Raw genomic sequence first — 25,867 nt, forward strand, 5'->3', positions numbered from 1 at the left:
CCCTTATACATGTTGTCCTGAGAAAGAAAGGCTGACTTACCTCCAGTCATAGTTGAAATAATAGCATCAAGACCAGGCCCCAAAAAAAACTTTTCCCGAAAAGGAAGAGACAAAAAACTCAATTTAGAAATCATCTCAGCTTACCATTATTTCAACCACAAGACCTGTATGCTCAAGGCTGCTAATCCCATATTCTTGGCATACATTTTAATAATGTGTATATGGAGGGAAAAGTGGACTTCAAATCTGTCTGAAAGCCCCTCTAACAGAAGAACATCTGGATCACCTCAATTCTTCACCTTCCTCCTGCGGAGGCAAAGATCAGACTAGTTTACTAGTGAGGTGGGAAGGTTTTAAGTGCTTTTGGAGTTTTGGGAATCTTTGCCTCATCCTGGTGTCCAAAAGTGGAATTCCCAAAAGTAATGACTTGTGAGTCACCACCTTTATGAAAGAAAAGGTAACGGAGCAAGTAGACATTTAAAAAATAAAGACAGAAACGGAAGATGAGTTCCACCACCAGTACAATCTTGATATCAAGCATTGAGGTAACTATTGTTAGTAGCGTCACATTTTATAGTCTAAATCCACCCCTGCTCTCTCCAGACCAGTTAAACTATCCACTTTCTGTACTTGATTATTTGGTTCATCTGTGATCCTCAGTTCAGAATACCAGTAACCAGCTTGTTGTTATTATCTAATGGTTCCTCCATCTAAAATAGGTCACCCACTGATATAACTGCTATTTGAATATATTACTCTTAACTCTATAATATTATTGATAAAGGATATAAAATGCAATTAAAAAATTATCATTTTTGGGCCATTACGGAACTAAATAAATGTATGAAATGCTCAGTGCAGCCAACACAATAACAGAAAAACAAAAAGCTTGACATAACGTAATAAACAATACTTACTTATGGAATGAAAGGATACTTGTAAAGGGCACAGCATCCAATACTGACGACATATAAATTTCATCGAAGACTAAATGCAGACTGTGCCTGGACATGAAAAGAGAAATGATGTATAATTGTATCTACTTTTATGTATTTTTACTGCTAATTTAAAAAAAATGGATGTGAAACCCAAATGTTTCTTTCATGATTCAGAAAGAGAGTAAAATTTATAAACATTTTCCTTTACTTCTATTATCAAATGTTCTCTTGGTATCCTTTGTTGAAAAGCAGGTAGGAAGGTGTAGAAGTGTGCATGTGACTGGAGCAATATATGGAAGCAGTTTTATAACTATCTAATACATTTGCAAAAACAGTAGGTGGCAGCAGTGTTTTCTGTCATGTGCAGAAATATGCACACTACCTAGATATCTCTTCAACAAAGCATACTATGAGAACAATGTAACTTTGATACTAGCAGTAAATTGAAACATTTTTTAAAATGGGATTCATGTCCCTTGAAATATTTTCAGTAGAACTATTTGGTAAAAAAGAAACAAAAAAAAAACACAACAACTATAATAAAGGAGCCAAATAAATGATAAACGAATAGATTACGAGTTTTGCGGTAAGCGCTGCTCGGTAATAACTTGCAAGTTATTGTCACCGCTCACTTACCTACAGCGCTGGTATTGCAGGTTTACAAAAACCCGGCGTTAGCAGGCAATAAGTGAGCGTAGAGCAAAATTGAGCTCCATACCACACTCCAATAACAGCGCTGCGGTAAGCTGGTTTTACGTGCTCGTGCACGATTTCCCCATAGACATCAATAAGGTGGGAAACGGCTGAAAAAAAGCCTAACACCTGCAATAAAGGAGCGTAAAGCTCCGTAACGCAGCCCCATTGATTCCTATGGGGAAACAAAATTTATGTTTACACCTAACACCCTAACATAAACCCCGAGTCTAAACACCCCTAATCTTACACTTATTAACCCCTAATCTGCCACCCCCAACATCGCCTACACCTACATTATACTTATTAACCCCTAATCTGCCGCTCCGGACATCGCCGCCACTATAAAAAAACATATTAACCCCTAAACCGCCGCACTCCTTCATCGCAAACACTAGTTAAATATTATTAACCCCTAATCTGCCGCCCCTAATATCGCTGCCACCTACCTACATTTATTAACCCCTAATCTGCCACCCCCAACGTCGCCGCCACTATACTAAATTTATTAACCCCTAAACCTAACCCTAAGTCTAACCCAAACACCCACTAACTTTAATGTAATTAAAATAAATCTAAATAAAACCTACTATTAATAACTAAATCATTCCTATTTAAAACTAAATACTTACCTGTAAAATAAACCCTAAGCTAGCTACAATATAACTAATAGTTACATTGTATCTATCTTAGGTTTTAGTTTTATTTCACAGGCAAGTTTATATTTATTTTAACTAGGTAGACTAGCTACTGAATAGTAATTAACTATTTACTAGCTACCTAGCTAAAATAAACACAAATTTACCTGTAAAATAAAACCTAACCTGTCTTACACTAACACCTAACCTTACACTACAATTAAATTAATTACATAAATTAAATACAATTAACTAAATTACAAAAAAACAAACAAACACTAAATTACACAAAATAAAAAAATAAATTATCAGATATTTAAACTAATTACACCTAATCTAATAGCCCTATAAAAATAAAAAAAGCCCCCCAAAATAAAAAAAAACCCTAGCCTAAATTAAACTACCAATAGCCCTTAAAAGAGCCTTTTGCAAGGCATTGCCCCAAAGAAATCAGCTCTTTTACCTGTAAAAAAAAAATACAATCAACCCCCCAACAGTAAAACCCACCACCCACACAACCAACCCCCAAATAAAATCCTATCTAAAAAAACCTAAGTTCCCTATTGCCTTGAAAAGGGCATTTGGATGGGCATTGCCCTTAAAAGGGCATTTAGCTCTTTTTCCGCCCAAACCCTAATCTAAAAATAAAACCCACCCAATAAACCCTTAAAAAAGACTAACACTAACCCCCGAAGATCCACTTACAGTTTTTGAAGACCCGACATTCATCCTCAACGAAGCCGGCAGAAGTCCTCAATGAAGTGGAAGAAGTCTTCATCCAACCGGGCAGAGGTCTTCATCCAACCGGGCAGAAGTCTTCATTCAGACGGCATCTTCTATCTTCATCCATCCGGCGCGGAGCGGGTCCATCTTCAAGACATCCGGTGCGGATCATCCTCTTCAATCAATGTCTTCTTGAACAATGAATTCTCCTTTAAATTACGTCATCCAAGATGGCATCCCTTGAATTCCGATTGGCTGATAGAATTCTATCAGACAATCAGAATTAAAGGTGAAAAAATCCTATTGGCAGATGCAATCAGCCAATAGGATTGAAGCTCAATCCTATTGGCTGATTGCATCAGAAAATAGGATTTTTTCAACTTTAATTCCGATTGGCTGATAGAATTCTATCAGCCAATCGGAATTCAAGGGACACCATCTTGGATGACGTCATTTAAAGGAGAATTCATTGTTCAAGAAGACGTCGAATGAAGAGGATACTCCGTGCCGGATGTCTTGAAGATGGACCCGCTCTGAGCCGGATGGATGAAGATAGAAGATGCCGTCTGAATGAAAAAACTTTTATGTTTTTTTTTTTTTAATAATTTTTATTAGATAGTGTTACTATGAGTGTGACTATACTTTGTAATGTATTTTTGATGTGTTTTGTGCAACTTTCATGTTTCACAAAACAGTTAACAAGAGCTCTGAAGTCACGGTAATCATTCTAGCGTAAATCACAATTGCGCTCACTCGATCACGTTTACATTCAACTCGTAATACAAGCAGTAAGCCCAATGAGCCCATTCCCTTGCGATAAACCCATATAGCTCGGCTGCAAATGTTTGCACTCCACTCGTAATCTAGCCCGTAGTGGGTATTTGTGATATTTCTGATAGAAAGCAGGTAAAAGGCTACCCCCTCAGACAAATTACCTCAATTATAAAAGATATACCCCTTCAAATGGCAAGATAAATCCCTAAAATATTTAGGTATACACCCAACACCAAAGATACAAGATTTATTTCAATTTAACTACATTTCCCTACAAAAGCAAATTATCGCAGATCTTTCATCATGGAGATCTTTGCACACAACATGGGTAGGGAGAATATACATATTCAAAATGAACGTTCTATCACACATATTATATGTACTACAAACCCTCCTTATCCCACTACCTTTAAAATTTATACAATCTATGCAATCAAAATGTTTTAAATTCATATGGGATAAGAAAATGCTAGAATCAATAAAAACATACACCCATGCGAAGTGGAGGATTGACATTTCCAAATATAGGAAAGACATTTTTCTTCAACAAATTCTTGATTGGTTTCACAACTATTACAATAAAATATGGGTACAAATAGAGCATAAAATGTCAGGCTTTAATCATTTGGTGTCTCAATGCTGGACATAAATGGGGCAAAGCAGGCAAAGCAACACTCTAAACTTATTAGGTACTTAAACCCTCAAAATATGGCAAAACACTTTAACAAGGTTTCATCACATTTCTTCTAAATACTCACCCCTAACCCACCTGACAAATAGGGAATTCATACCAGGCTTGAGCATTTTACAAAAACATATAGGGTCAGAGAATAGAATTTTAATGATATATCAGCTAGGCACTGAAATAAAACTTTATACAATCAAAGAATTACTAGATAAGGGTTAAATGTTTTTTGGAACTGGCTACTACATCACCAATGCATCTCTTACATATCCAAGCATAAAGACAGGAGACATTTATTAAGACCCCTGACAACATTTGAAAAACTCTGTTTTATAGACTCTGCTACCCATGGAAAATTGGAAGATTCCAGACAAATTGTAGAAGAATTTCCAAAGAGTACTATGCTAGGCTATACAATCTTTACCCTGATAGAAATGTAATCGAACAGATCACTTTTTTTATCATACCTTGCATAAATCTGAACACCCACCCTATCTATCCCTTGCTTCCCACACTCATCCACCCAGACCAAATGGGGTTTGTTTCCTGGAGGGAAGCCCGAGACAATACAGTCAAAGTGCTCCAATTCATTCAGCGACATCAGATACCTACGGTACTCCTTTTCGGCCGGTTGGACTAGACTTTTCTAAAACTAACTCTCTGCAAATTCAGATTTCCAGACAAATTTATGCATAGAATATTCTCATTATACAGCTCACCATCAGCCAATGTAAAGGTAAATAGAATTTTTTCACAATCCTTCCCCATATAGAATGGCACCAGACAGGGGTGCCCATTGCCACCTCTGCTTACTGTTTTGTTATGGAAATCTTAGCAATCTTGATAATAATATAATAATAATTTGCGATTTATATAGCGCTTTTCTCAATTTGAGACTCAAAGCACTTTATAAATATACCAACATAAAGACATACAAGTTAGGAGTTTCTGAAGGTAAGATAAGCAGACTGAATGCCTGATGGAAGAGGTGGGTCTTTAGCTTTTTTTTTAAAGTCTGTGAGGATGGTGCCTCTCTGATTGTGCACAGTAAAAAGTTCCAGAAAGTAGGGGCAGCGTGGTCGAATGCTCTGAAGCCTGAGTTTGTCCATATTCTTGGCACTGAGGAGGGATGTGTTGGCTGACTTAAGTGAGCAGCATGGCATGTAGGGTGTCAGGAGCTCTTTCAGGTACTGTGGGCCTTGGTTGTTTAAGGCTTTGAAGGTCAGCAGGCCAATTTTAAAATATGTTCGCCATTTAATTGGAAGCCAATGCAGGGAGTGGAGAACAGGTGTTATGTGGCAGGAGCGAGTTTGATTGGTCAGTAGTCTGGCTGCTGCGTTTTGTACCATCTGAAGGTGATGAAGATATTTTTTTTGGGAGGCCCAAGCAGAGGGCATTGCAGTAATCTAGCCTAGAGGATACAAATGCATGGATTAATGTTGGCATATCATCCGAGGGGAATTAAGTGTTGTATTCTGGCTATGTTTTTTAGATGAAAGTAGGCAGATTTTACTACGGAGGAAATCTGCTGTTTAAAAGATAGACCAGCGTCAATCAGCACTCCAAGGTTTTGTACCTTTGCTGAACTAATGAGTTCAGAGCCTCCAAGCTCCAGGCCAGTCGGGTGATCGTGGGATACTTTTGATGCCCGGGGTCCCCTCACCAAGACTAACTCTGTTTTGTCCAGGTTCACTTTGAGACAACTAGCATTCATCCATTTTTATGAGGTCTGTTAAGCAACTGTTTATGCGGCATGCTGGGTCTGTAGTATCTGGAGCAAAGGAGAAGTAGAGTTGTGTGTCATCAGTGTTACAATGATACCTTAGGCCATGTTGGTTAATGATGTCCCTCAGTGGTAGTAAGTAAATTGCAAATAGCATGGGAGACAGGATGGATGCTTGTGGAACTCCGCAGGCCAGTTCTGTTGGTGCTGATGAGCTTGATCCTGATATTACTCTCTGTGATCTACCAGTGAGGAAAGATTTAAACCAGTCAAGGACTGTGCCTCTTAGACCACAGATGTGCTGCAAGCGCTCTATTAGAATCCTATGGTCAATGATGTCAAATGATGCTGAGAGATCCAGGAGGATTAGATTCAAACTAAGTCCTCAATCAAAGACATAACAATCGACAATTCACAATATAAATTGATTCTCTTTGCCGACAACCTATTTTTGACCCTAACGTCCCCTAAACATTCTCGGGATACAGCTCCTTCTCTCAGAATATAGCAAGATCTAACTATGCCATTAATGAAGGAAAATCAGAACTCCTTCCGATATGTTTATCTCCTGTCGAGCTTCACCAGCTCTCCAAAGATATCTTACCCTAAAAAAAAAATTTTTGCTTGAAAACCTAGGCATTTACCTTTCAGCAGACCCACAAAAATTCTATGATTTAATTTATGAACTCCTATAACAAAATATCTCAGAAAAAAACAAAAGAATGGTCCCCTAAAAATATATCCTGGTTGGGTAGGATGAATGTCTTTAAAATGACCATATGTCCCAATACCTCTTCCAATTCCCCAGACTCAAAGCTGTGGCCAATGCATATATTTGGAGAAAGATACCCCTAGGATTCCTAGATTCATCTTGACTCCAAAACATCTAGGTGGGTTAAATGTACTAGAAATCTCTTTGTACCACTTAGCTATATTTCTCTACAGAATTCTGGAGCGGTGTACTCTGTAAGAAACAAATTGCAAAGTATTGATAAAATTAGAACACGCCATAGTCAACTGATCACAATTGGGAAGTTGTTGCTGGCTGTCTCCATACCATCGACCCTCATAAATAAAGATCTATCCAATATCATGTGAAAATTTTGAAGTGTGGCCAAAGTTAGTGGCTAAATATCCCACTCTGTCCTCAATCCTATCACCTTTAAACATACACAGGGCATCCTGTGTTAAGGCTCAACTATGGGTGGAGTAATTTAAATAATAATACATCAAAACTAGGCTAATGGTCCAATTTGGGAGTATGCCAATACTAAGTGGCTAAAGTTACCCAGAAATTTATACCCCCACCCCACTCATACTTCCCACAGCATGTCATCCACAGTGGATCTCCCACCAACTTATATACTCTGTGAGTAGGACACTTATGTCACTGATAAATCTAACAGGCTGGGTCCCCACTCTACCTGTTGTGCAGTTTGGAACTCTGTTTGCTTGCAGGCTGTGCAGTCTATGTTAGCAGGCTTCCTCCTTGACATGCGGAAGATGTGAAGGCACACTCACTCCTGCAGGCTCCTCCTCCAACCAATTCGAAAGGGCAGAATGGAATGTGTAAACACTCCCACAAAAGAAACTCCACAGTCTATAACGTATAGAGTGCCAGTGCTCTAGCTGGAGAAATAAATTGTAGCAAAAACCGAAGAACACTTAGCTCCTTGAGTAAAACACTCTTATCACATGACTGTCACTATTTAAAATCTATTGAGTTGCATTTAGTACTGTGTTGTGCTAACTCTTAAATAACTTCCCTCTCAGCCGCCAAAAAAAAATAAAAAATAATATATATATAGATATATAACTTCCCATGCGTGAACACTGTCGGCGAGGTTACGAGTTTTGCATTATGAGTGAAAAAGCCTCATAACGCAGCTTTTTCACTACCGCTGGTATTACGAGTCCTGTTGGTATAGGTGTACCGCACACTTTTTTGGCCGTCACGCAACGACAGTACCGCACTTTTTTCAATGGGACTTCCATAGTGCCGGTATTACGAGTTTGCCTGTCTGGCCAAAAAGTGAGTGGTACAGCCTATAACTACAAGATCCGTACCGTAAACTGTCAGTAGTTATGGGTTTTACCTTACAAAGCTGTAGCATTAAACTCATAACTGAAGTGTCACAAAGTACACTAACACCCATAAACTACCTATTAACCCCTAAACCGAGGCCCTCCCACATAGCAAACACTAAAATAACATTATTAACCCCTAATCTGCCACTAACGACATCGCTGCCACTATAATTAACATATTAACCCCTAAACACACTACTGCATTGTAAACACTAGTTAAATATTATTAACCCCTAATCTACAGCCCCCAATGTCGTTGCCACCTACATACACTCATTAACCCCTAATCTGCTGTCCCTAACATCGCCGCAACCTACATTACTGTTATTAACTCCTAATCTGCTGCCCCCCCAAATCGCTGCCACCTAATTACACTTATTAACCCCTAATCTGCTGCCCCCAACGTTACCGCCGCCACTATATATTAACCCCTAAACCTAACCCTAAGTCTAACCCTAACACCCCTAACTTTAATACAATTAAAATAAATCTAAATAAAAATTACTATCATTAACTAAATAATTCCTCTTTAAAACTAAATACTTAGCTATAAAATAAACCCTAAGCTAGCTACAATATAACTAATAGTAACATTGTAGCTATCTTAGGTTTTATTTTTATTTCACATGTAAGTTTGTATTTATTTTAACTAGGTAGACTAGTTAGTAAATAGTTATTAACTATTTATATCTAGTTAAAATAAATACACATTTACCTGTAAAATAAAACCTAACCTGCATCACACTAACACCTAACATTACACTAAAATTAAATAAATTACATTAAATACGATTATGTAAATTACAAAAAAATAAACACTAAATTACACAAAATAAACAAGAAATGATCAAATATTTAAACCAATTACACCTAATCTAATAGCCCTATAAAAATAAAAAAGCCCCCCAAAATAAAAAAACCCTAGCCTAAACTAAACTGCCAATAGCCCTTAAAAGGGCCTTTTGCGGGGCATTGCCCCAAAGAAATCAGCTCTTTTACCTGTAAAAAAAAAAATACAAACAGCCCCCCAACAATAAAACCCACCACCCACACAACCAAAACCCCCAAATAAAATCCTATTTAAATAACCTAAGCTCCCCATTGCCCTGAAAAGGGCATTTGGATGGGCATTGCCCTTAAAAGGACATTTAGCTATTTTACCTTGCCCAAAACCCTAATCTAAAAATAAAACTCACCCAATAAACCCTTAATAAAACCTAACACTAACCCCCGAAGATCCACTTACAGTTTTTGAAGACCGGACATCCATCCTCATCAAGCCGGGAGAAGTCTTCATCCAAGCAGGCAGAAGTCCTCAACGAAGCCGGGAGAAGTCTTCATCCAAGCGGCAAGAAGTCGTCCTCCAGGCGGGCAGAAGTCTTCATCCAGACGGCATCTCCTATCTTCATCCTTCTAACGCGGAGCGGCTCCATCTTCAAGACATCCGGCGCGAAGCATCCTCTTCTTTTGCTGGATCTTGAAGAATGAAGGTTCCTATAAATGACATTATCCAAGATGGCATCCCTTGAATTCCGATTGGCTGATATAATTCTATCAGCCAATCGGAATTAAAGTGTAAAAAATCCTATTGGCTGAGGCAATCAGCCAATAGGATTTAGCTTCAATCCTATTGGCTGATCCAATCCGCCAATAGGATTGAGCTTGCATTCTATTGGCTGTTCCAATGCCCATCCAAATGCCCTTTTCTGGGCAATGGGGAGCTTAGGTTTTTTAGATATGATTTTATTTGGGGGGTTTGGTTGTGTGGGTGGTGGGTTTTACTGTTGGGGGGTTGTTTGTATTTTTTTTTTCAGGTAAAAGAGCCGATTTCTTTGGGGCAATGCCCCGCAAAAGGCATTTTTAAGGGCTATTGGCAGTTTAGTGTAGGCTAGGGGTTTTTTCTTTTGTTTTTTATTTTGGGAGGGCTAATAGATTAGGTGCAATTAGTTTAAATATTTGATCATTTCTTTTTTATTTTGTGTAATTTAGTGTTTGTTTTTTTGTAATTTAGTTAATTGTATTTAATTAATGTAAGTTATTTAATTTTAGTGTAATGTTAGGTGTTAGTGTAACACACAACCAAACCCCCCCAAATAAAATCCTATTTAGGTTTTATTTTACAGGTAAATTTGTATTTATTTTAACTAGATAGTTAGTAAATAGTTAATAACTATTTACTAACTAGTCTAGCTAGTTAAAATAAATACAAACTTAGCTGTAAAATAAAAATTAAACCTAAGATAGCTACAATGTAACTATTAGTTATATTGTAGCTAGCTTAGGGTATATTTTACAGGTAAGTATTTAGTTTTAAATAGGAATTAGTTAGGTAATGATAGTAAGTTTTATTTAGATTTATTTTAATTATATTAAAGTTAGGGTTAGACTTAGGGTTAGATTTAGGGGTTAATATATTTATTTAGTGTTAGAGATGTGGGAGGCCAGAGGTTTAGGGGTTAATAAGTTTAGTATAGTGGCGGCATTGGGGGCGGCAAATTATGGGTTAATAAGTCTAGGTAGGTGGTTGCGATGTCGGGGGTGGCAGATTAGGGGTTAATAACTGTAATGTAGGTGGCGGCTATGTTAGGGATGGCAGATTAGGGGTTAATAAGTGTAGGTAGGTGGCGGCGATGTCAGGGGCGGCAGATTAGGGGTGTTTAGACTCAGGGTTTATGTTAGGGTGTTAGGTTTAAACATAAATTTTCTTTCCCCATAGGAATCAATGAGGCTGCATTACGGAGCATTACGCTCCATTATTGCAGGTGTTGGGCTTTTTTTTAGCCACCTCTCCACATTGATGTCTATGGGGAAATCGTGCACGAGCACGTAAAACCAGCTCAAAGCAGTGCTGGTATTTGTGTGTGGCATGGAGCTCAACGCTGTCATATTGCCCTCAAACGCAGGTTTTTGGACAACCAGTAATAGCAGCGCTATTAAAGGTGAGCGGTGAAAATAACTTGCAAGTTATTACTGAGCCGCTCATAACGCAAAACTCGTAATCTGGTCGCTTGTTATCTATATGGCCCACATGAACTATCAGTCTCCTGTTGTGAAAAGCAAATACAAAAGCATGTGAATAAAAGGCTGTCAATAGAGCCTTTAAAATACAGGCAAAAATTTAGAGTTTTAAATATTTTAAAGTATATTAATCTAACAATATTGGTTGTGCAAAGCTGGGGAATGGGTAGTAAAGGCAATATCTATATTTTTTTGAACAATAACAATTTTTGTGTAGACTGTCCCTTTAAAACCCCTTCTCTAGTTGTGAATAGTGACCCTTACGATATCACCTTAACCCCGATCATTTATAACCAAGATTTTCCTGAGGGACTACAAATAACCCCAAAAGAGAGACGAAATATACACCACTTCGCAGGTGGACATTTTACTAATTGGTTCCGCTATTCCTAATTACACCATTAGCTAGCGGAAAAGATGGTCCACACTCTAACACCCTCTGAGAGGTTATGTTCTTTTGAGACTATTCCAAGACATGGGATCTCAATGTATTTATTAATCACACTCAGCAACTCGAAACTCCCCTCATACATTACCTCCTGGCACAAAGAACTACCCGTCATATTGTCGGTTGAGGAATGGCATAAAATGTTTTCTAAAACTGCAAAGTCAGCTCATTCCCCAGTACTTCTAGAAACCAACTATAAATTCTTAATAAGGTAGTAACTCTCACCTCAGAAGCTCAAACATATATTTAAAAAAAAAGCCTCAGATCATTGCTGGATAGGATGCAATTCACAGGGTTCCCCCTGACATATATGGTGGGAATACATACATAAACAATATGCTTAACTACAAAATCCCATTAGATCCTTTACCCTTTCTATTTCATATGACTCCCAAGTTAAGTTCAAAGGCTAATGCTACACTACTTCAGACAGCTTTAAACCGTGCCCGACAACTAATTCCTAAACTTTGGAAAAAGATGCAGCGTCTACACTGGATATGTGGTTAGCCCAACTACAGACTAACCTCCAACCTAAATGATATGTTTATTTTATCACAGACAAACTGGAATTTTACTAAATATGATGTATATAAAGAATATTTATAAACAAAAAAAATTAAAAATATGTGCAACGAGATGAGTTTGCTACAAAGTGAACAGACTGGTTAACAAGAAATTAAATTAAATTTTCAAACATAACAGGTATAAGCAATTCTAAGTTTACAATGCATCAATTGTCGTAACATAATCATAATACGGTGGTCTTGACAATTTGTAACTGAAAATAAAACTTTTTGTTTATTTTTATTTTTTATTTTTTTACCAACACAACATGGTAAGTATAAAAATATGATAAAAATGGTTTAAATATTTTTTTCAAAATGTCAAAAAATAGGAAATTAATTGTTAAAAAAACTTATGTTAATAGAATTTAACTTGTTAATCAAACATTAAAACGCAAGGAAATTTCCAACTTAAACTGCCCCCACCCTGATTGCTTTGCATCAATAACATAATTAATTACATCACACATGGCATTATTGATGACATCATCAATGACATCACTAGTGACATTCCCTATGATATCAACAATGGCATCCGTAGTGACATAGCCCATGACATCATCCTACAGATTACAAAAATTATATTTTTTTAAATCTTTAATGACATCACTAGTGACATCACCTACGACAACATTAATGGCATCAGTAGTGACATATCTCATGACAATTTCTTGTACATCAGAAAAACTGTGTAAACAATGTATTACAATGTATCTCAGATTACATTGTGCTATTTTGTTTATACAATCACATATGATGTAATTAATGGTATCACCATATACAGAAATGTGGAGAAAACATAATTTATATCTTACCTGATACATTATTTTCTTTCATGGTGATAATAATAGTAAATGATCCATCACTCCTGGGAATTACCATTCCTGCCACTAGGAGGAGGCAAAGATACCCAAACCTTAGAGCTCTATATAAACCCTCTCACCTATAGTAATTCCGATTATCCTAGCTTTGTGAAGGAATAATCTAGATTTTATTAAAGACACAGAGACGAATATTTGCATTACTTTCTTTTACTACTTGTGTGCAGCCTTAAAAGTACATGTATCACATAAACAGTTAAAATAATACAGAGAAAAAAAGAGTCTATATAACTTGCCAATGAGAATGCTAGGTTAGAGACCAGAGAAAAAATGGACCAATCAGAAGACCCATATTGACCATAAACAGACCAATGTGCACTCCATCTTCCTCTTTTTTGCTTGATGCTCATAACAAAGAATCTTTTGATGAAACAGAACAGTCCCAACAGTCCAATAAACTAACGGCTAGATTACGAGTTTTGCGTTAGGCTTAAAAAGCAGCATTAGCCGGTCCTTACGCTGCTTTTTACCGCACGCTGGTATTACGAGTCTTGCAGGTACAGGTGTACCGCTCACGTTTTTGGCCAGACTTGGCAATACCACAAATCCACTTACGTAAATTGCGTATCCTATATTTTCAATGGGACTTGCATAGTGCCGGTATTACGAGTCTGCCAAAAAGTGAGCGGTAGACCCTCTCCTGTCAAGACTGGTACCGCATTTTAAAGTCAGTAGTTAAGAGTTTTACCCTACAAAGCCGTAGCATAAAACTCTTACCTAAAGTGCTAAAAAGTACACTAACACCCATAAACTACATATTAACCCCTAAAACGAGGCCCTCCCACATCGCAAACACTAAAAGAAAAATTTTAACCCCTAATCTGCCGAACCGGACATCGCCGCCACTATAATAAATATAGTAACCCCTAAACTGCCACACTCCCGCCTCGCAAACACTAGTTAAATATTATTAACCCCTAATCTGCCGTCCCTAACATCGCCGCCACCTACCTACATTTATTAACCCCTAATCTGCCTCCCCCAATGTCGCCGACACTATATTAAAGTTATTAACCCCTAAATCTAAGTCTAACCCTAAACCCCCCCTAACTAAAATATAATTTAAAGAAATCTAACTAAAAATTCCTGTCATTAACTAAATTATTCCTATTTAAAACTAAATACTTACCTATAAAATAAACCCTAAGCTAGCTACAATATAACTAATAGCTACATTGTATCTAGCTTAGGGTTTATTTTTATTTATTTATTTTACAGGCAAGTTTGTATTTATTTTAACTAGGTAGAATAGTTATTAAATAGTTATTAACTATTTAATAACTACCTAGCTAAAATAAATACAAAAGTACCTGTAAAATAAAACCTAACCTAAGTTACAATTACACCTAACACTGCACTATAATTAAATAAATGAACTAAATTAAATTATCTAAATTAAATTAAATTATCTAAAGTACAAAAAACAAACACTAAATTACAGAAAATAATAAACAAATTACAGATATTTAAACTAATTACACCTAATTTAATAGCCCTATTAAAATAAAAAGCCCCCCCAAAATAAAATAAAAACCCTAGCCTAAACTAGTAGCCCTTAAAAATGGCCTTTTGTGGGGAATTGCCCCAAAGTAATCAGCTCTTTTACCTGTAAAAAAATACAAACAACCCTCCCAACAGTAAAACCCACCACCCAAATAAAATACTATATAAAAAAACCTAAGCACCCCATTGCTCTGAAAAGGGCATTTGGATGGGCAGTTAAGCTCTTTTGCCGTCCAAAGTCCCTAACCTAAAAATAAAACCCACCCAATACACCCTTAAAAAAACCTAACACTAACCCCATGCAGATCGACTTACCGGGAGACGTCTTCATCCAAGCCGGGCGAAGTGGTCCTCCAGACGGGCAGAAGTCTTCATCCAAGCCGGGCAGAAGTTTTCATCCAGATGGCATCTTCTATCTTCATCCATCCGGCGTGGAGCTGGTCCATCTTCAAGACATCCAACGGGGTGTTAGGTTTAGAGTTAGACTTAGGTTTAGGGGTTAATAATATTAATAAAGTGGCGGCAATGCTGGGGGCGGCAGATTAGGTGTTAATAAATGTAGGTAGGTGGCGGCGATGTTAGGGCCGGCAGATTAGGGGTCAATAATATTTAACTAATGTTTACGAGGCGGGAGTGTGGCGGTTTAGGGGTTAATATGTTAATTATAGTGGCAGCAACGTTGGGGGCGGCAGATTAGGGGTCAATAAGTGTAGGTAGGTGGCAGCGACGTTGGGGGAGGCAGATTAGGAGTTAATAAATATAATGTAGGTGTTGGCGATGTTGGGGGCAGCAGATTAGGGGTTCATAAGTATAATGTAGGTGGCGGCGGTGTCCGTAGCGGCAGATTAGGGGTTAATAATTATAATGTAGGTGTCGGCAATGTTGGGTGGCAGATTAGGGTTAATAAGAGTAAGATTAGGAGTGTTTAGACTCAGGGTTCATGTTAGGGTGTTAGGTGTAGACATAACTTTTATTTCCCTATAGGAATCAATGGGGCTGCGTTAAGGAGTTTTATCCTGCTTTTTTGCAGGTGTTAGACTTTTTTCAGCCGGCTCCCCGTTGATTCCTATGGGGAAATTATGCACGAGCACATTACACCAGCTCACCGCTAACTTAAGCAGCGCTGGTATTGGAGTGCGGTAATGAGCAACATTTTGCTCAACGCTCACTTCTTGTCTTTTAACTACAGGTTTCTGAAAACTCGTAATACCAGCGCTGCAGGTAAGTGAGCGGTGAGGGAAAACTGCTCATTAGCACCGCACAGCCTCTAACGCAAAACTCCTAATCTAGGTGAAACAAAGGACAAAATAGAACTATAAAACTTGAAAAAACTTTAGAGAATTTAGACTCAAAGAAAACTCAGGGTGGAGGGATGAACATCCGAAGATCCATCTATGTCTCCATGAAGTTGAAGATGTCTTGATTGAAGGAACAAATCCAGATTTAATTAATGACGTTTGAGTAGTTGGTAACTAAAATAAAATATAAATCATTAGTGTATAACAAGTAAAACAACAGTATGGGTTGGGAGAAGACAGAAGTAGTGGGGGGAAATATTCGTCTCTGTGTCTTTAATAAAATCTAGATTATTCCTTCACAAAGCTAGGATAATCAGAATTTTATTACAAGACTAGAGATTTCATATTTGCATGTTTAAAGCAATTATTGAAAAAGATTTAGAGAGACGTGTTGAATGGGTTTAAAGTAATAATGTTTGAAAGTTGAATCGGAGGACCAGTCTGCTGCCTTCAAAATATCTTGTAAAGGAGCAGATTTTAAAAGGGCTTTAGAAGCAGCTGATCCCCTAACTGAATGAGCTGTGAATGCAAGATCAATTCCAGCTTCAGACATCACCCATTTAATCCACCTCGCAAAAGAAGTAGGGGAGACAGAAGCGTGAGGAGGAACAAAGGACAACAAGAGTTGATTATTAGAAGAATCTCTGAAGGAAGAAGTTTTAGATTCATAGGCTTTAAGACAAGACACAGCACAGAGAGAGGGTTCAGTTGGAAAATAGGGTGAAAAAGATAGAAGATGATAAGGTTTTAGTTCTACGAGAAATAAGAAAAGTGACACCTTCAGGAGAAAAGGATTTAGAGTTGAAATCAAGAGCCCAAACATCAGAAACCCTGCGAAAAGAGATAAGGCAAAGAAGGGCAGCAAGTTTAGCTGAAATTTGTTTTAATGATAGAGAATCATTAGAGGGTCAAGATTTAAAAAGAGAGTAAATGGGGGGGCGGAGCCTGGCTGCAGCTAAGATGGCTGTGTAACTCCAGTGCTCTGTGAAGAAGGGACCTAAAAACAATGACCTGGAGCTGTTACATCGAGCCAAATTGAACTTTCTCACTACCCAAAACGAAATAAATGTAAGAGGAATCAAGTGACCGCAATAACTTCTGTCTAACACTTATCTGAGGCCATAAGGAACTTTTCCACAATACTGAGACACACCACGCACCCTTGCTGAGCCGCACTCGACTATTTGGGAGGCATCTGACTAACGACCGGCAACTACAGCGCAACCGGAGTGACCCCCTGAGTCCTCTTATACCATACGCAGCTACCCGGATTCTGCGGACAGACCCGTGAGATCCCTACATAGCGCTACCGGGCGCTTTCATACTAGAGGCCTCAGGAGTGTGGCGGGAACGCCGAAGGCGCTGATCGGATTGTCAAGGTACAAACCTCTATCTCCTTACACTTACCCACGACGGTTAACCCTCATTGGCACTTGGCGGAGGTGTCCTGTACCCCGCGGCCAGACGCATGCACTCTACATAACTTGAGAGGAGGTGGGAGACAGGAAGAATCAAGGCGCCATATTGTCTGACATAACGGCGGCCTATTTTGACTCAAAAGAGAAGCTGCTCCAATTAGCACTTCACTAGGCCAGAAGTCTGCTGCACACAAATTGTAATATAAGGGCAGCCAGTGTTTCTCAGACCACGCAGAGCCTAATGCATTTATAGGACTGTTCTGTATGACAAGCAGCTTTCTGCTCACACCCGCTTTCTGTGCCCCCTTGTCTCCACATATATTATATGCGAAAGCTGCCTAATTCACTTTAAGTACAAAGAAGTACATATTACTTAAGAACTGTGGACATAATAGTTTATTCTTCAGAAGCTGAGGGGCCGCTTAGGAACAGCAGGGTGTTTCTATACCACAGAAGAGGGAGTGCAGAGCCCTGATTCTTCTCACAACCTACCTAATGTCAAAGCACCCTTGGGACATATACCACACATAAAGAACTAAATAAAGGCAGTATATTAAATATTTAAAGGGGCGCTGAACACGCATTGCAGAGAACAAAATCCACGCCTTTACTTGCCTCCTATACCCAACAAGCTGATTATACCTCTTAACCTCTGTGAGGCTACACTGGTCCGCACCCTTCACCTTACAATGATGACGACTAAAAGACAGGCCAAATCTGAGAAAGCCTTAAAGCACACATCAGCAAAATCGCACACTGTTTCTTCATTTTTTGCTGCGGAGCATACCTCACCGCCCACTCTGTCCCAAACCAAACATACTTCAACGCCAAGCCAAGAAGGCCCTACAGCGGAAACCTCACCCCTACCTATAGTGGCGGGAGGCATCCCTGCAGCACTCCTGTCTCAATTTGCAATGAAACAGGAGATTACCACAATTTTCAGGACATGTCTACGTGAAGAACTGCAAGAAATAAAACAAGATCTTCACACCCTGGGTACAAGGGTGGATATGCTAGAAGCTGAGACAGAGGAGGTGAGAGAAGATATCCATAGAATTGAGGACAAGACTTCAACACACCAAGAAACAATCACCACGCTAATGGACAAGATCGACGATCTTGAGAATAGGAGTAGGAGGAAAAATCTGCGACTCAGAGGTATTCCTGAGTCTATCCTACCAAAAGACTTTCATGAATACTTACAATCCCTATTCACTTCCATAAAAGAACCTGCATACCCAAATGACATCTTATGGGCAAGGGCCCACAGAGCCCTCAGACCTAAACCTCCCGACAGCGCCCCATCCAGGGATGTTATCATCAGATTTAAAAACTTTCTTGAAAAAGAGATGCTGCTTAATCAATCCCGTAAACACCAACCTGTTAAATTCAGGGGTAATGTGATACAATTCTTTCAGGATCTCTCCACAAGAACCCTGCAGATTAGAAAATAATTCCGCCAGCTCACATCTCTACTAAGAAGCAAAAGGATCCCTTACAGATGGGGTTTCCCCGTCCACCTAATGGTGATTCAGAATGACCGACGCTATACCTGCCATACACCTGATGATATACCATCCTTTTGTAAAGAACTAGGCATAGATCAACCTCTAACAGAACCTTCAGATCAACCCCCTACTTCGGTCTCACCCAAGAGAGCAAAATCCAATTTACAGAGATGGAACACTAAATTACCACATAAAACACCTGAACTAAAGCAAGGCAAAGATCGCAAGAATGCATCTCCACAGAAACCACCTTCCCCTCTCGACTCTGATGGGGACTGATAAACATTCTCTGCACTGATGCTGACGATCATGCATATTTGTAACTGGTCAGTATGAACACTAATACCACTTTCACTCAAGGGAGTAAGTGAGAGACTCATTCAGGTAACAAAGGAGACATTAATGTATCATATGGGACTCTCCCTTCTCCCTTTAATCCCCTTCTAGCTTTCCCATGGGTTTTATATGACCCTGAGACCCTCCAGGTCACCTGTTAGAATATCCATCTGCCGCTTTCTAAGTTTTCCATACTTACCTTTTTTTCCTTTAAACTCCATGGTAAGTGGCGGTTTGGAATCATTAACCCTCACCGTTTAGAGTCCCTTTCTTTTTCTATTATCCCCCCAAAGGACTCGTACTCTAATTTATGTCTATTATTAGACTTAGAGACATGTTTGTATTGTTGTTTTTTATGTTATTGTTTTCAGAATGTGATTGTATATTGTATTATATTGTCCTTTACATGAGTTATGTAGGTTATGCAGAACTGTGCATTTTATATGTTCCAAAGGTCTACCAGGGAGCCCACTACGACACTAACTTGACGTATATTTCACTCACTATATCACATAATTACATATATCTGACTTATGGCTTATAGAAATGACAAGACACCTCACCCCCTGGTTATTCTGTCCCAAAACGCAAAAGGGCTAAACTCTCCATGCAAACGCTCTAAAGCACTTGCAGATTTAGCAAGACGAGGGGCTGATATTATTTATCTACAGGAGACGCATTTTAAAAGCAATAACTACCCAAAATATCTGGGCCGCACATACACTCAACATTACCACAGTACGGGTCCTACTAAAAAATGCGGAGTTAGTATTTTGCTTAAAAAGTCACTACCCTTTACCCTCCTGAACAAGATAGCAGACACAGAAGGCAGGCTTTTGGGCCTGATAGGACTATTATACGGCCAACCTATAACCTTAGTTACAGTATATGCTCCAAACACCACCCCCAAACCATTCTTTGTTAAATTATTCACAAAACTATTAGATTCATCTAAGGGCCCAATTTACTTAGGAGGGGATTTTAACTTCCCACTCCAGCCACAAATGGATAGCACAAACCCCCTTACAAAATGCAACACCAAGTTCCTTACCTTTTTCTGGAAAAATCTCAACACACATAATTTACATGATACTTGGAGATATCTCCACACGGAACTCAGAGATTAAACGTTTTTCTCCCACCCCAATAAGTCCTATAGCCGGATCGATTACATCTTCACCAATCAAATTGGCTTATCCCAAATCACTAATTGCACCATCATGCCAACCCCATGGTCCGACCACTCCGCAGTTCAACTGCATATTAACTGGCCAGAACGAACCACAAACCATTTTCAGTGGATGCTAGACAACGCTCTTTTGGGGGAGGTGGAGAACATTAACAAATTAAATAAAACCTTGGAAGAATACTTTAGATTCAATGCTCCCTCAACACCTAACCAGTTTTCAGTCTGGGAGGCACATAAATGCTTCCTTAGAGGGGAATTTATTAAAATGAAATCTAAATTTAACAAGATAAAACAACAAAAATACCTAGATCTTACCAAAAAACTCTCCCATTTTACTTATCTACATAAACTTTCTCCAACTGATAACTCTATCTTAGATGAGATAACAACTATAAGGAAAGCACTAGATGATTACTTACAGATAGAATACCATGCTTTGAAACGGAAAACAAATAGCCTGTTTCATTTTGAGGGAAATAGAGCGGGGAAATACTTAGCGCGATCACTCAGAAAGAGAAAACTTAAATCATTTATCTCTGAAATACACGCTCCAAACCAACCCCCCCTCAAAACCACCCCAGACATCCTTCATACATTCCACACTTATTACTCATCTCTTTACAATATCCACTCTGAGATTTCCGCAGACCAGCTGTCACAAGCTACCCATGAATTCCTCCGAGAGTGTCAGCTCCCATCTATAGATGCCACACAACTGAAAGACATTACATCGCACATCACCCCGCAGGAAGTTATGTTTGCAATTCAAGAGCTAAAACCAGGGAAAAGCCCAGGCCCAGATGGGCTCTCCTCTAAATACTACCAAACGTTTAAAGACACTATAACACCCCATCTGACGAAATTGTTTAACACTATAGTAGATGGAGCACAATTTCCACCTTCAATGCTAGAGGCCCATGTGGTAGTGCTACCCAAACCCGGCAAACCGGCTACGATACCCTCTAATTTCCGGCCCATATCACTGTTAAATCTAGACATTAAACTATATGCTAAAATTTTGACCACCCGACTAAATAAAATTATCCCAGATCTCATACACCCCAACCAAGTAGGCTTTACCCCAAGTAGAGAAGCCCGTGATAACACCACTAAAATAATTAATATCATAGACTATGCCAAAACCCACCATATCCCGTCTATAGTCCTTTCACTTGATGCCGAAAAGGCGTTTGATCGCCTTAGTTGGCCTTTTCTGACCCAGACCTTAAGAAAATTTGGATTTGATGATCATTTCATTCACATGATTTTTGCACTATATAATAACCCCAAAGCGAGAATAAAACTGAACGATTCCTTATCATGCCCCTTTGACATAAACAACGGCACTAGGCAGGGATGCCCACTCTCGCCAACACTGTTTATCCTGGCAATGGAGATTCTGGCTACTCACATTAGGGCCACCCCCCAAATTTCCGGTATTACTATAGGACAAAAATAATACAAGGTCTCCTTATATGCGGACGATGTCATACTCACACTTACGAACCTCCCTACATCTGTTCCCCCCCTGATGTCTCTGTTTCAGAGATATGGATTGTTGTCTAACTTCCGCATAAACAATACAAAATCGGAATTTATAAGTCTAGACACACCCCCCGAAGACTTAAATATACTGCACTCACACAAATTTAAACATCAACCTAAAGCACTGAAATATCTTGGAATTTTAGTTCCATCAAACCTACAGGAGATAATTCCCTTAAACTTCAACCCTCTGAATAATCACATTAAAGCTACTTTATCTTCATGGTCCAATAAACCAATCTCTTGGCTGGGAAGAGTGAACGCTATTAAAATGATAATACTCCCCAAAATATTGTACGTCTTACAGGCAATACCCACCCCCATTCATGACTCTATTATCCACTCCCTACAAAAACTCATTAACTCCTACATCTGGAGCCATAAGCGCCCTAGGATTGCCACACAAACCCTGTACCGTTCTAAACTAGAGGGAGGTCTCGGGGTCCCGAATATACTACTATACAGATATGCTACCTACATGACTAGGATAACCGACTGGTGTAAAAACAGCCGCCACAAGGAATGGGTGGGATTAGAGCACACACTTGTGGGAAAGGGACAACTAGGAGGCAGATGTTGGCTTACAGCACAACGAGACAAAGAGGTACCAGAGCTCCCTACCACAGTGAGAGAAACATTTAATGTATGGGGAAAAATCCTAAGAAGACACAAATCTATCTCTACACCCTACTCCCCTCTGACACCCATTATAGATAACCCCACAGTCCCATTCCAATTTAATTCCCACCACACTGTCGACACTGTTCTATCGCACGCAATACCGCACTACTCCCTTCTACAGAATAGCAAGTTGAAACCAAGAGAGGAAGTAGCTGAAATACTGGGACTCACCCCCAAAAACTGGCTAGCCCACCATCAACTTACCCACTATATCGCCTCACACACAGAAAGACAAAACCTGACCCGTCCCTTAACGCCATTTGAATCCATATGCTATCTACCCTTCCCGGCCACGGGCATTCTTTCCATTTCATACAAATTACTACAAACAGACCGGTCAAGTTCCCTCCCATCCCATGCCAGCAGCTGGGAAAAAGAGCTTAATGAACAGCAACCACCCAAAACGTGGAAGATCATATATAAATGCATGAGCTCCTCCGCATCCTACATGAATATTGCGGAAATGAACACAAAACTCCTCTGTAGGTGGCACTACACTCCTGATAGACTGGGTAGACTATTCCCACACACTAATACCAACTGTTGGAGAGGATGTACGCAGCGAGGTACCTTTGCCCATCTATGGTGGACATGCCCTGTGGCACAGGCATATTGGTCAGATATCAGAACAGAAATACAATCGGTAATAGGGACTTCCCTACCCCTTACTCCCTGGCCTTTCCTCTTCAACTTCCTCCCACAAATAACATGTAAGCTGTGATTAAAGCTCACTGCGATCATGATTAATACGGCTAAACGATATATCCCATACCAATGGAAGCAGTCCACCCTCCCATCTATTCAGTTTTGGCGGAATAGAGTAACTACGGCCATAGAACTAGAGCAATACCACTATACAAAATTGGGTAAAATAGATGAGTTTCTATCCATCCGCCTGCTCTGGGAAGAATATATCCACTCTTTAGAGCCCGCCGATGCCCCACACATCCCCCACTAAACCCTGACACACACAGACCACAATAGACCTTTTTGGAACTTTAGGACCTATAATTATTCGAATTTGCTTTTACCATATCACATAATCTCTTTTCATATTTTCTACATATTTCTTTTTCTTTTTATCATATTCTGAACGTGTTTTATGTTTATAAAGTTAAAAGTTATAAAGGAAGACGTATCTAGTTGTACAGACATTTCAGAATGTTCCCTCTTAAGAGAGAGTTACATTGAACCCTATCAGGAGCATTCTCTTTATCTACACAGCAGAATCTTAGTTTTTTGTCATTGCCTGTATTAGGACTGTGTCCTTATATGCTTTTTCTGCACTTTGACCAACTTGTTTGAATACTGTATGTTGCAACTTGATACAAATAAAGCTTTTTCAAAAAAAAAAAAAAGAGAAAATGAAATCTACATCCCAAAAGAAATTATCTTTAGGAGTAGGAGGTCTCTTTAATCTAATAGATTTGAGAAGACGACAGATTAAAGGGTTCTTTCCAATATGTAGATTATTAATAAAATCATGTCTAACAGAAATAGCAGATCTGGAAAGATTAATAGTCCTATAAGCTAGACCCAGGTCAAAGAGATGTGAGAAAAAATAAAGAATTTGAGTTAGAGGGGCTGAAAAGGGATCCAAACTCCTAAGCATGCACCAGCTAGACCATCTGGACCATGCGGAAAGGTAAGATTTGTGGGTTCCTGGAGCCCATGAATACCGCATGAGAGCTTTAGCTGAGTCCGAAAGTTCGAGGAGATTTCTGAGTTCCCCGTAATTGACCAAGTTATCAACCTGAGGGATTGGTTGAGAATGAGATTGTGAGGGTTGCCTTCTGGATCTATAAGAATGTCTGGAAGAACAGGGAGGAGAAGAGGAGGTTTGAAGGACATTTTGAGAAGAGAAGGATATTAAGCTTGAGTTGGCCAAAGGGGAGTTATTAGAGTTAGAGATAGAAGATTCCTGCGAATCACAGAAATTGTCCGGGATATCAGGGAAAAAGGAGGAAACGCGTAAGTTTCTTGATTCGGCCAGGTTTGTAAGAAAGCATCTATTGCCAATGTATCGGGGTCTGGATGCCAGCTGAAGTAGAGAGGAAGTTGGCGATTGAGACGAGAAGCAAAAATGTCCAAAGAAAAAGGACCAAGAAGAGATTGAATAGAAAGGACAATTTTCCTGTGAATTTTCCAATCACTGGAGTCTGAGAAAACGAGAACCCCAATCTGCTGCAGAATTGGAAAGACCTGGAATATATTCCGCCTTGATGTATATATTTCTGTCTAGACAGAGATTAATAAAATCCTTGGTTATATTGGAAAGATACCTTGATTTTGTGCCACCCAGTCGGTTGAGATATCTCACTGCTGAGATATTGTCCATCCGAAGAAGAATAGAAGCAGGAGCCAAAGATTTTACAAAGCTTTTTACCGCAAAAGAACTGGCCACAAGTTCCAAACAGTTTATATGTAAATCTTTCTCTTCTGTGGACCACTTTCCTCCTGTAATGGATGGACCCCAACGGGCTCCCAGCCCGATAGACTGGCATCGGACTCTATAATTAAGTCTGGAGTTTTCCCAAAAAACATAATTTATGTAAGAACTTACCTGATAAATTCATTTCTTTCATATTAACAAGAGTCCATGAGCTAGTGACGTATGGGATATACATTCCTACCAGGAGGGGCAAAGTTTCCCAAACCTCAAAATGCCTATAAATACACCCCTCACCACACCCACAAATCAGTTTAACGAATAGCCAAGAAGTGGGGTGATAAGAAAAAAAGTGCGAAGCATATAAAATAAGGAATTGGAATAATTGTGCTTTATACAAAAAAATCATAACCACCACAAAAAAGGGTGGGCCTCATGGACTCTTGTTAATATGAAAGAAATGAATTTATCAGGTAAGTTCTTACATAAATTATGTTTTCTTTCATGTAATTAACAAGAGTCCATGAGCTAGTGACGTATGGGATAATGACTACCCAAGATGTGGATCTTTCCACACAAGAGTCACTAGAGAGGGAGGGATAAAATAAAGACAGCCAATTCCTGCTGAAAATAATCCACACCCAAAATAAAGTTTAACAAAAAACATAAGCAGAAGATTCAAACTGAAATCGCTGCCTGAAGAACTGTTCTACCAAAAACTGCTTCAGAAGAAGAAAAGACATCAAAATGGTAGAATTTAGAAAAAGTATGCAAAGAGGACCAAGTTGCTGCTTTGCAGATCTGGTCAACCGAAGCTTCATTCCTAAA

At 39.0% G+C, this 25,867-nt stretch overlaps 1 protein-coding gene across 2 annotated transcripts in view; it reads right to left on the minus strand.

Moving 5' to 3' along the window:
- LOC128660276 (1-aminocyclopropane-1-carboxylate synthase-like protein 1) overlaps positions 1-25,867 on the minus strand; it is a 526,308-nt gene that overhangs the window by 123,438 nt on the left and 377,003 nt on the right. For both annotated transcript variants that reach the window (XM_053714036.1, XM_053714037.1), the window contains one exon: positions 918-1,004. In XM_053714036.1, coding sequence (XP_053570011.1) covers positions 918-1,004 — 87 coding nt within the window. The remainder of the gene's footprint in view (positions 1-917; positions 1,005-25,867) is intronic.

Source organism: Bombina bombina, chromosome 5, assembly GCF_027579735.1.
Source record: "Bombina bombina isolate aBomBom1 chromosome 5, aBomBom1.pri, whole genome shotgun sequence".
NCBI lineage: Eukaryota > Metazoa > Chordata > Amphibia > Anura > Bombinatoridae > Bombina > Bombina bombina.